At 34.7% G+C, this 13188-nt stretch overlaps 1 protein-coding gene across 1 annotated transcript; it reads left to right on the plus strand.

The window, feature by feature from the left end:
* Positions 1–1642: 1642 nt before the first annotated feature.
* Positions 1643–7686, plus strand: LOC136808135 (uncharacterized). The gene is made up of 4 exons (XM_067064677.1): positions 1643–2050; positions 3069–3111; positions 6650–6942; positions 7561–7686. The coding sequence occupies exons 1-4, from the start codon at positions 1709–1711 to the stop codon at positions 7684–7686; spliced, it is 804 nt and encodes a 267-aa protein (XP_066920778.1). The 5' UTR covers positions 1643–1708.
* Positions 7687–13188: the final 5502 nt, after the last annotated feature.

Raw genomic sequence — 13188 nt, forward strand, 5'->3', positions numbered from 1 at the left:
CCGTCATTATTTGGCCAAATATAGGAGAAAAATACTTTTAAAGCTTAATATTTTCAGTTTCAGTTAAGCGTTTTTCTAAATTTTCACAGCATTTCCATACATGAATGGAATATTTTCAAAAAGATTGGTTTTCAGAAACTTGATTAAGACGTTGTTAAATCAAAATTATCATTTTGAAAATTTCTAAATTTTCAGTTTGGACTTTGCATCATCGAAAATCTTGAAATATTTTTATAAAAGAATCATAAATTTTACATCCACCGGGTCGTACACAAATATGTTCATCGTTTCACATTCTATTACCACGGGGCTTAATAATTCGATTTTAACTACACCTACGTTTTGGGGGCCCCAAACCTACGTTTTGACAACCAGGAGTATACTGTAAAAAATTTATCAAACTAATTTATGCCCAAAACCCTCTAAATCACATTTCCAAACTATGGTCAAAATATTGTATTCATATCTTAAAGATATCTCGAGAAATCGCTAAAATTGCAAACCTCCGTTTTGGAGGCCATTAGAAAAAAGCTACCTATCTATAAGCGATTGAAAAATATTGTTTGAATTGAAAATTTTGAAAAAGAACTTCTGGGAAATAAAGTAGAAATGTTTAAGTTTATCATGCAGCAAAAATTTTTGTAAAACCTCTTTTCCTCTAGATTTGAGAGAAATTTTAAATTTAATCGACGTTTTTGGGGCCACATACTGTAAAATATGAAACAAATCTTTCGCTGTGACGCAATGAAAATACCAAAGTGTCAACTAAACTGAAAGATTTGATACACTGAACTAAATGAACCAAATAACATCTTATACAAACAAAACATAATTTTTTTTTACAAAATTGTTAACGTTTTAAACACGAGCAACAGATTCAGAATACTAGAGGTAATTATTTTTACAACTCGCACTTTTTTGATCACATTAATTGACATCTTGACATTATACAGGGTGTCCCTAATTAAAGTATCGAGTTTGAACATGCGATTGAATAGAAAAGTTTGTGTGTGTTATCGCTAAAATATAAGAACGTTCTCCATCACACAGGCTTATTACAAAAGGTAGTTACAACGTATAAATTAATCGTAATGACAAAGAAAAAAGAGGGAGAGCTTAGAAAATACAATTTTGTGAATACACACTTAAAACTTTCTACTCAATCGCATGTTCAAACTCGATACTTTTATTAGGGACACCCTGTAGTCGTCTTGTTAGATGTTTTGTTTCGAGATTTCTTGCAATAGTTTATTGTTCAACTTGGAGAGGGAATGTTTGTAAACATAGAATTTTTTTTCATAGCAGTGGGCTGTCGGATTTAGGACCACTCAGGGTACTTATAATTTCATGCTGTTGAAAATTATTTGTGTGAAACCCAGCTGGCACACAACGTTGTTTCAACGTTTATTTAACGTTCACAACGTCCATATAACGTTAGATGAACGTTAAAACAACGTTGTGTGCCAGCTGGGAATGGGTAAGAGTACGAAAAATAATTTTTAATTCATATTATTATATATTATAAATTCTTCATTCGATGAATACATCGAATATAAATTTATTAAGAATATGTCGAATAAAAATATATTCAAATAAAATTAAATAATTTAATAATCACGATCGTACCAAGATTTGAATTTTTTTTCAATTTTCTAGATGATACAAACAAACGTATCGTTGCAAGTATCATTCTTTATCAAAAATCAAAATGAAATTGACGATATTAAAACACTATATGATCATTTACTTTCTGGCAAAATTGAAGATCATAGAATCAACATTAGATCGTATCAACAAACAGGCGAGATTCCTTGATGTCAAAGAGCATAGGAGAGTTGCTGTTAAAAACAAATACGCACATTTGAGAGGTTTGACGGAGGTACAATGTGTAGGACATTGTACATTAACTGATGATTGTCATTCGGTAAATCACCATGGTGATGACCAGATCTGTGTGGTGATTGACGAACCATTGGAAGGTGTTGGAGATTCTCATTTGGTTGATTCTCGTGGATGGAGATATTTCAAGAAAACTGTTTTGAAACCAGAGGTACATGGCCTGTTTTTTATTTATTCTGCTCTGTTCTTTCTTTGTGATTTGTAGTAGAGTCAACCCTCTCTAATTCGAACCTCTATAATTCGAACATCTCTAATTCGAACTTCTATAATTCGAACCTCTCTAATTTGAACCTCTCTAATTTGAACCTCTCTAATTCGAACCTCTATAATTCGAACCTCTATAATTCGAACCTCTATAATTCGAATCTTTCTGTAGTTCGAATTTGAACAGAAAAATTGGTCCACTCCAGCTGGAAAAAAGTGTAAAATACCTTCTGTAATTCGAATCTTTCTCTAATTTGAAGAAAAGTCTTAGTACTTTAGAGATCGAATTAGAGAGAGGCAACTGTATTTTCTTACGATCTACAAAGAGTAGGTGTAGGGCTTATTCAATCAAATATTCCAAGCTTCAAAGCGAAATTAGCGACCGTAGTACAGTGGTAGAGAATCCGACTACGGTTTGCAAGGTTGTGGGTTCAACCACAATTTCCAAAATGGTACTTGATGCTTCTATGCTTGATGCTAAGCAATTAAGAGAAGGATCAAGGGTAAGTGGAGCAATTCAGGGAGAAAGTGGCGCCCTCCCCTATCTTCGGGTAGATAGCTATCGAAAGAGGAGCCTTCGGGTCGCCTCCGACTGCGGTCGCAGGTTTACTTAAAGTGAAATTATTTCAAACTTTTCGCTAAACTCTTTAAAGGGACATAAAAGTAGTAAAATGTAAACATTGCGCAAACCAAGTATCATTGAAGAGAACAATCAAAATCACGTGTCCAAAACAAACTTGTAAAACAATTGAAACAATCAAAATCAGTTACATTTGTATTGATTTTTTATTTTGACATGTGACATTTGTTTTGATTTTGTATCCGCTGCATACAGTTTGTTTACAAATTTCGTTAGTACTTTTATGTCCCTTTAAATGTCCCCCAAAAATATTAAACTAAATTCATATTGGCTTGACGAAGAAGTTGAAATGGAAATTGATGAATATTCCATATCTTATTTATAGGAAACGATTATTCAACGAAAATCAAATTTTGAAATCAAAGATGGTAAGAACTATATGCTTTTTTTATAAGAACAGTTTCATAAGAACACCAGCCTCAGATTTAGGCCCTCAGAACAATAGCTCTATTGCTTGGAACAATATAAACTTATGAACAATTTCGGGGTCAGCCAAAATTTACTGGTTCTTGTAAAAAACAAGCGTGTGACACTGAAAAAAATGGGCGTACCAAGATGAGCTGAAAAGCATTTCCAACAAACAAAAATATATCGAAACTGAAGTTTTCAAAGCGTTTATTTACAGTATACATTGAGTGTTTTAAGGTGTAGAATTTTTAATTCCTAGTAATTTGCTGACGTTTCAATTTATGTCCACTTATCTATCCGGAGACACGTGATTCGTCCTTCTCAGGACTCATATCAAGTATTACGCTCAGAACTTCGGTCCTTTGAGCACTCTATAGACCTTGTTGAAAGCATGCTCTGCTTCTTCGCATACAGCTATCAACCATAGATTTATAAAGCCCGAACGGCTAGATGGCGTACTTTTGCTGAAAAGTGTGCCGTGGTTAGGTAGGAAATCCTACCTAAGTCACGTGACACAACGATGTAAAAATAATAGATAACCAACTACCTCTAGAAGGCACTTCTCCCAAGAGAACAACCATTGTTTTCCTATTGAAATGAGCACTCCTTTAAATAGCTCTGTGTGCAGTGCGTGTTATGCTTTTAGCTAGATTTTGACACACTTTTTGACATCCACTGAATTGATAGAAAATTTAATTGTTATTTACTGCAAATTTTGGAATTTTTTTCAAAAGATAATGGTACCAATCTTTAGACAAATTGACTACGGATCGGCCTGATACCACTTAATCTTCATCTGGATAAATAAACGCTCATAAAATGCTGTTATCTGAAAAATATATGTGTGATTTGAAATGCGATACACGTTTTTTTTTATAAGGAACCTTAACTTTGCTCTAAGCCCGGAGTTCCTTATTTTTACAGAGAATTTCAGTCTCAAAGTTCCTTATAGCCTGGGAATCCAAGCGTTAAACTTTTTTCACAGTCTAGTTTATGATATTTTTGCTGCTGGTTTAACGCTTGGCGCAGGTAACTCGCCTGCAGGGAGATTTTTCCCTGCAATGCAGGTTCGGCCTGATTGGCCAGCTTTCGGCGTATTACTTAGCAGTACTTTCGCGCGCATTTTGATTATTTCGATGCGCGCGCATAATTTATGGAAAAAGCTGACTCTGCAGAAAAAAGGAAAACAAATGAAAATGAAAACATAGATTCATTTCGAAACAAAATGGCTGTTGGCTGGAAGTCTAAATACATGTGGTTGATGTTTTATGTGGTTTTTAGTAGTTTTGAAAGTCTTTAGAGGTTGTGAAAGAGTTTTAATGATAAGTTGATTATGTGTATTTGCCTGGGTTTCCAAATTTCAGAAAGTCTGTCAACAAGGGTTCACACACAGACTGTTTATAACATTCTGTGTCAGACTAATCTACCTGCACCAAGCTCTATATTTTTAAAACTTTGTGAGGTGAGGTATTTTTTGTTTTTTCTAAAATTATGAGCTTGGATTCCCAGGCTAAGTTCCTTATCGAGTTCCTTACTACATAGGAAATTTTGAACTTTTTGCCCCTTGAAAGATCAAAATTTGGTCAAATTAGTCCCAATAAGGTACATTATTTTCAAATCCACTTCTTCTCAGCCTGAGCAGTTCCTTAACAATTCCTTATTTTTTGACCCATTTTCAGCCTCGAGTTCCTTATAAACGTGTTCCTTATAAAAAAAAAAACGTGTATCTCACGTATGAAAAGTGCATAAAGGTTGCATGATACAAAATAAACAGATAAATGTTTATAGAACAATAATATATAATTAAATTTTTTTTTCTGTGAGGCTGCCTATAGGAATATACACTTTTTCTAACCCAAATTTTAGGAAAATATACATCACGTGATCGATTCTGTCCAATAGAAGGTTGCAAATGAAGCAAGTTTTTATTTAATTGCACTTTTTACGATGCAAAATGTCGTTAATATTTTTACGACCGTAACACGGATGTTTTTTGAGAATCAAGGCAAGTTGGTTATCTATTATTTTTACATCGTTGCCTGACATTACAACAGAATTTCAGCGCTTGACCAATCAGAAGTTTCCCGGGTTTTCGAAAACAATAGCAACTATATTTTTCCGATATTCACTTTTTTTGCCTGTGATGGCTTAAAGCACGACATCTAGCCCTTTGGGCTTTAAAAATCTATGCCATCAACCCTTAGCAGCGCAGACGTGACTGGTAACGAAAATATGAAAATAATTCTTCTGGGCAACGGTATCGAAAGCACAAGTGTAGGAGTGTTCTTGTGAAAATGTATGATACCCTTGCATTGAAGCGACCCAAGCCCTAATTTAACGGTCCAAGACCTGAATTACCGACCCAAGAAGTGCGAAACTTTGTGACTTTGGAACCTGCTCTGATTTTAGAATTCATATCGCCCAAGAGCTGAATTATCTTCCAGAAAAGTAAAAAAAAAAACTAGTAGAATATATTAATTGTAAGATCATCAAATAAAAGTAGGAATAACCAGGGATATGTTATAGCGGAGCTGGATGAAGGACGAGAATTCCTTAGCGGAATTGCTTCTTTGTCTTTTCTATTGTAAACTGTTGATAATAGAAATCCATCTCTGTCCCCTTGAGTGTTCTGTTTTTATAAGAAAAATGAAGCAGACAAAGTATTCGCAGTACGTTTGCACATATTTTGCTATGATGTTCCCGCTTTTCATCAAAATAATATTTGTAGAAGATACCCCAAAAGCTTCCTTGTAAATGATATCTATTTTTATCAGCGTGTGTTATGAATTTGAGAAGCTTTCATGATTTCTCTTTAAAAATTTCGGATGTAAATATTTTGACAAATACTGTTTCAATTGACTTGAAATTTTTTCCATAATCAGACATACCGACTTGCTATCTGAAAATATCAGTTAGAAAGTGAGGCACCCCGCGGTGTAGCGCGGTATTTCAAATGAGAAAGTACTATTTATAATCTTAGAGAAGAAACTTCTTATAACTTTACTAATGAAAGCAATGTTTTTCATTTTTTTTAAATTGTCATTCACCAATGTTTTCCAGACCCTCTTGATAATTAAAAGTTTTTAATCGTGAACGATAAATAGAGCAGCAGAATCATTGGCTAAGAGGAAATCCAAATTTCACGAGTTTGTAATTAAAAAAGTCAAATTTCATATCAAATTTTAATGTCAGGGACAGAGATAGAACAAGGCTTTTTTAAATGTGCGTTATCCAGCTCGGCTATAACATATCCCTGGAATAACGGATCATTTATCGTCTTAAGTTTCGCAGGTCTTGGACCGCTAGTTCAGAGCTTGGGACGCTTACGGAAAAAAACTTTGTTGAGAACAAATCTTCCTTTTAAATTCATTACTAGTTCCCTAAAAAGCCGACCGCGGCACAAAGAATTGTATTGATGGGTCCTGGGAAGGAAGAAACATGTGTTCAAATTAAGGGAGTTCTTAAAAAGTGATTGTAAATTATTTTCTTTTCCCAAAGCATTCAAACCAGAACGAAACAGATTGATAAACATTATACCGGTCCAAACGAAAGAATGGCAAATGTCTTTAGAATTCATAGTATACGGCCAATACGACGAACGTTTTACCGACATTTTGAGATGTTCAGCTTCTGGCACCCTATATCAACCGGTCGAGGGTAGTAAATTGCCGGTAATCCTTTTTCACAGCGACAAGAAACTGAGATTGATTGTATGGAACAAGAACAAAATTGAAAAAAATTATGGTTGTAATTTTAATGAATGGTATAAAGTGGATATTCGTATGGAAAGGGTAAGTTGCAGAGGCGTATTTAGGGTAGGTCAAGTAGGTCAAGTGACATAGTTCCGAGAAATTGAAAAACATGAAAAATTGTGAAACAGGCAATCTTATTCCTCTTAGTGATACACAGTCCCCTTCAGATGCCATGTCTTGTATCAACTTTATCAATTTTATGCGTGCGGCAGTTAAAACTAACTAAACTAAACTGAAATTTATCTCCGCAGTATTACCTCCTAATGTTTTGCGAGTGAACCTTTCGCTATTTAGAGACTTTTATTTTGATAATCCGAAAACCTATCTAATACCGCCCGACCCATATCGCCCCGCTTGAGTGACTTAGCAACACCCTTTTTGACCTCTTTCGCCCTAGCAAATCGGGATCATATTATTACCGAGCTCAACTTCTCTAAAAATTCACGTGTAATGACCTTGAGTAACTGCTTATATATCTGGCCGCCTTTCATTTAGAGATAATATGAAGCCGAGAGACATAGCTAGAAATGGCTGAAACGACCTAGCAAAATTTCTAAAAAAATCGGGGTAATAGCTATGAGGCTACGTACAGCTTCTCTGTCGAGTTTATTAAAAAACAATACTCAATTCACATTTCCTAGCTTATCTCTTTCACAGTTTTTATTGAGAGAAGCTCAGTTTCCAGAGCTGAAATTTGCTGAAGCGACCCAGTTAACTTTTGAGTTTGATCTGAAATTTTGTGAAAGTCCAAGTAACTTTCACGTCTTAACTGTGATTTTATAGCTTTAATTCTTATGGATCGATTGCTAAGAATTGATCGTCATGATATTAAGCATCAGCACCAGTTGTCACTGCTTTAAGTTGAACTAATAATGTTTATTTTTTAACAAAAATGAAGCATTTTTCAAAGTCTTTTAAAACTTTGTTTTTTACCTGCTTTTTGGTTGTTGTTGTGAGCGGAAATGAATATATTAGAATGATTTGACACCATTTAATTACCTTCTATTCAATTCAAAACATAAAAAATAATTTTGGGGATATAAAGGCCTATAAACTCAACTATAACTCATCTATATTTCTTGTTTTGGGGAAACGAACATTGCTCCACATCAGTATCTATTTTTTTACCACAAGCGGTTAATTAGCGTAAAAAGGTAGTTAAAACGTGAGACAGGGGTATACGTTGAGTAAAAAAATTCCCATAATTTGTAACATAGTACGAGTGGCGATACAAACTACGTCCGTCTAAACAAAAGTGGAATCTTTTTGCATAGAATAACTCGGATAGCGATTAAACGAAAAATGATAAACGCCTTTCCAAGAGCCAGACTTGAACCACTTGGCTTCAAAATTTTGACCTACTTGGCAAAATTCCTAAATACGCCACTGAGTTGTGAAACTTGAAAGGTCTCATGCGACATGTTATTAGGGGTGCCAGGGTTGAGGATATGAGGGGACCTCCGAAAACCGACCCTTAAAGAGACTGATTTTAGCTGAAAAGCCTAACCGACCCTTATAGAGACTTTTTTGAAGATTTTCTTCGATTTGTGAAAAATTCCCTTCCAGTAGGGGGAAATTTGTAAAATCGCTCGATTTTTTTAGTCAAAGCACTTGTTATACATTTTTGGAAAGCTAAGGGGTAGGGGAATCAAAATAACTTGGGTAGCAATTTTTTTTCGGACACTTTGGTGTGATTTTCGGACAAATACGACGGTCTCAGGCAAAAATCATAGGGTGAAAAATTAATGAAAATGTTAGCTTGAGAAAACGGAGACCTGTTGTATATTTTTAGAAAGCTCTCAAAAAATTAAGATTAGTGATATATTGCGAGTATAGGTGATTTCAGTACCTAACTCGAGATATTGAGCTTCCAAAAGCGCAAAAACTGGACAAAACAGCTGTTTCTGGCTGAAAAACACTGAAAACACTGTTTTTAAGGGTTAATGTATAAATGTACAGTATAACAAGTGCTTTGACTAAAAAAATCGAGCGACCTCAAAAAAACGAACAAATATCCCCCTAATATACCCTTCGAGATTTTTTTACAATTTTTTCTCTCGAAATCAAAAAAAATTCCTAAAAATCGTGATTTTTCCTACCCTTAGAGAGACTTTGAAAGTTGAAAACACTGACCCTTACCGTCTGCACATACCCAGACAGCACCCAATTTTGCCCCGGATTGCCCCCTTCCCTGGAGGATTTCTTCACAGAAAAATCCCCCTCCAAAAATGAAACAAAATTAGTTTCACAAAGATGATATTGCCCAGAATAAAATATTTCGCATTTCCATTCAATTAAAAAATAGAAATTGTTTAATTAAAACTATAAAGATCAATAAACATTACAGTCCCACTTTGATGGGGTTGGTGTAATTAAGAGACTGTAGTGCAGTGGTAGAGCATCCGGCTCGCAAGGTTGTGGGTTCAACCCCCAACCGGGTCATACCAAAGATTCCCAAAATGGTACTAGATGCCTCTCTGCTTGATGCTCAGCAATTAAGAGAAGAATCAAGGGTAAGTGGAGCAATCCAGGGAGAAAGAATAGCGCCCTCCCCTACCTTCCGGTAGATAGCGGAAGAGTCGCCTCCGACTGTGGTCACAGACTTACTAGCCCGGGGTTCACTTAAAGCTTTTTTAAAGACTGGATGGCGCGATTAAGTGGCCCGGTATGCTTTTGCTTAGATTGCTCAGATTTAAGTTGTTTTTGGAAGGTTAAAACAGTACCAAGCAATGTTTTTATTTAAGAATAAGGGATTCCAAATCTCTTATTGATGTTTGTTTATAATTTTTGGTTGTATTTCTCAACTCCAAATAGTTTTTTGTTTTTGGAGTTTTTGTGTTTTTTCTCAAAATGGCAAACTCGTCAAATGCTCATAGTCTACTTTAATGGACTCAGCGCCATAAAAAATCATCAAAAACCAAAGTTCAGCCAAAGTAGACTCTAGTCTACAGACTTACTTACTTATTGGTGTAATAAGTCTTTTTCTTTCTCCAAAGGTAATGGCAAATAATTACATACTTCAAATGTTTATTGATGATAACGAAGTCAAAAGAAAAATTCAAAAGAATCCAAAAACCTTTACAAATGTGGAATGTTATGCTGGTGGCAAGGACAAAATGACAATCAATGGACAAGTGATGAATCTGAAGTATAATCAGAGCAACAAGGACTTTGGTAAGATTGAAAAGATTTAAAGTGTATACACCGTAGCTGCCGGTACACCTAACTCTAGGGGAAGTCCTAAATGCTTCTTCTTCTTCTCGCCTAGACAACTGTCTACAACTCTATTCCATTACGGCCATTCAAAAAGCCTAGACAGCCACATGACTTTGTCTCCACTACTCCAACACAAAAATAGGATCTTCATCTTTTCAAAGTTTGTTCTATGGCCCACAGCCCCATGTTATGATTTATCTAGCATACACGTCTGACATTTCCATGACACCTTGGTTCGCAGCCCATCTTCTTTTCTTCAAAACATTGTTCTGATTACACCTTCTATGCTCAAGCAATCCCTCTCTATTCATTGTCAAGCAGCCCAATCTGCTCCCAGAACACTTTCTCAGCTCTTCCTTAAGCAGCGCTGACTTCAATTTTTTTTTTTTTTTTTTAAACAAACCTACTACTGGTAATTAAATGATATAGATTACCCGTCTGCTTTCAGGGTGTCTGTGTCGTGGAATAGATCTTCCCACGCTACCGAAACCCTGGACAGCATAATAGTATTGAAAAGATTGAAAGTGGATACACCTTTTCGACCATAGCTGCCAATTACTGCGCGGGCATTTTTCCCCTAAACTCGATCCAATCCTTTTGTGACACCTTTTTCAATTGTTTATAGGTGCGGAAAAAAGACTGGGACGGTTTTAGGGTGGTAAAACGGACAAAAATATGCCCGCGCGGCAATTGGCGGCTACGTTCGAAAAGGGTGTATATTACAAATCTCAAAACTCTTAAACCTTAAACAAATCAATGTGTTTTCATAATTTGGCTTGTATCATTTCGATAAAATACAAGATAAATATGAAAAGATTATCGTACCGAATCAAACTTAATATTTTTACGAGTTTGTTTTTTTATTAAAAGATAGATTTCTTGGACGAGTTCCAAATTCTCAAGACTTTCATGCTGACAGCAATCTTCCAATAAGCATTTCATTTGAGTTTTCAGACAATAATTCAATTACTATGGAAATCATTTATTTTATCACGAAACAGACTTTGAAAGGACACAAAATACACCTTTTGATGGTTAGCTGCTTCGTATAAAAAGTCACCAAGATTTCGAGTAAACAAACCAATTGGCTTTTGTTTATGTTTTTGCTTTTAGCCAATGGGATGGTTTGTTTACTCGAAATTTTGGTGAGTCTTTATACGAAACGGTTAACCGGAAAAAGGTGTATTGCAAAAATTCCTGAAAATTCTTTAAAAGTAAACGATTAGTTTTTTTTTCGTTTGTCATTTAAAGATGGTAGCCTGTCCGATTTCAAATTGACGACAAATAATGTGATCGAGACAATTCCAAGATGGCCGAAAGAATGGTTCGTCAAGGTTAAGATGATTGTCCATTCAATCCCAGGTTAGTTACACGATTTTGGACTCTCGCTTATTCGAACTTCTATTGTTGAAATATTTCTGTAATTCGAACTTATTTTAATTTTAGTTTTTCTTATAATTCAGATCGGGCCATCAGTAGAAATCAGGCTAAAAATGGACACATTTTTTATAAGAACCAATTGATTTTAGTTTAGGCTCGGTTGCTCTTATTTCTTGGCACTTTAAGCATCAAAAGGTTCTTATTCTGTTCTGTTCTTTTTAAAGGGTCTTTTCCTCAATTTCTACTACATTGACCTTTAAATCGCTTGATATTCAGCAATTCTAGGATCAGCTTTGTTCTAAAACTATTCTCATCCAGGTGATCCTCATTAATTGTTTTTTTTATCGGCGATCCAAAAAATATCAGTAATCTGATTGGTTAAAAAGAGTACAATATATCTTGTATTTTACATGTACAAAATATAAATTGACGAAAAGATGTTGTTGTATTGTAGCGGTAGAAGCAATCTAACGTCGCTTTGTTACAAAAGTGTCATTTGGGTCACCGATAAACTAGTTATCAGACATTTACTCGTACAATATGAGAAATATTTCACTCGTTCCATATTTTCCATATATTCTCCTCGCCTAAAGGCTCGGAAAATTAGTACAGAAAAATCTCGGAACTCGTAAAATATTTCTCATATTGTACTCGCAACTGTCCGATAACTATTACATATAAAAAAGGCTGTAATTAATTAAGCTACAATATAAACTCTCTCTAATTCGAACTTCTATTATAATTCGAATCTTCCTATAATTCAAAATTATTCTCAGTTCCCGTCAAAGGAGGACTTTCTTAAATTACTTTCTCTAATTCGAATCTTTCTCAAATTCGAACAAATTAAACTCTCCCGTTCGACTTCGAATTAGCGAGAGTTAACTGTAAATAATGGGTAAAGGCCACATTTTTGGTACATCTGTCGCTTCCGTTACACTAAAAAATATTTATCCTCAAAAAGCGTCTAAACTTATTTATTTGTATTAAGTAATGGTTCTACCGTGATAATCAATTGCGTGCCCCTCAATAACATTGTTTTATAAAAGGTTTGTAGCTCTAATTGCCACCCGGTCAAGTTTTTAACCCTTATCAATAAACCAATGGAGACTAGGTGTTTCTCCCTATATATTGCAATTTTGAGAAAGAAATTTATTGAAAAATGCTTCTTCAGAGTTGTTGAATCAATCCCATTGATAAAATTTGAATAAATATTTTTCAAGTTGACGGTAGAGTGTATTTTGTGTAACGGAAGGGACAAATTATCAGTTGATGTGTAAATTATTTTGTAATATGTCATTTTTTTTTATATTTAACTTATTTTTAACAATGGAACATCTTTTTTGGGTATAATAGAAGGAAGCTAATCAAAGGGTCTAACAAATCTACCAAAACTATGATTACTATGATAAATACTATCATAAAATACCAACTAAATGATAAAAGCGTAACGGAAGGGCCACTTTTCTGCTTATTTTCATCAAATGACATTGAAGTGTTTCAAACCGTTTCAGCTTGAAACACATTGCAATGTCTTCAAATACCTTAGGTTTGAACAGAAGAAACAAAAAAGTCTCAGAATTTTTATTATAATAGCATTTATAAAAAAATGCCGTAACGGAAGGGACATTCGTTACGGAAGGGACAACAAGATTCACTTCACAGTATCTCCATGAGACAAATTCTAATTCA

This window comes from Clytia hemisphaerica, unplaced genomic scaffold (genome assembly GCF_902728285.1).
Source record: "Clytia hemisphaerica strain Z4C2 unplaced genomic scaffold, Clytia hemisphaerica genome assembly, whole genome shotgun sequence".
Lineage (NCBI taxonomy): Eukaryota > Metazoa > Cnidaria > Hydrozoa > Leptothecata > Clytiidae > Clytia > Clytia hemisphaerica.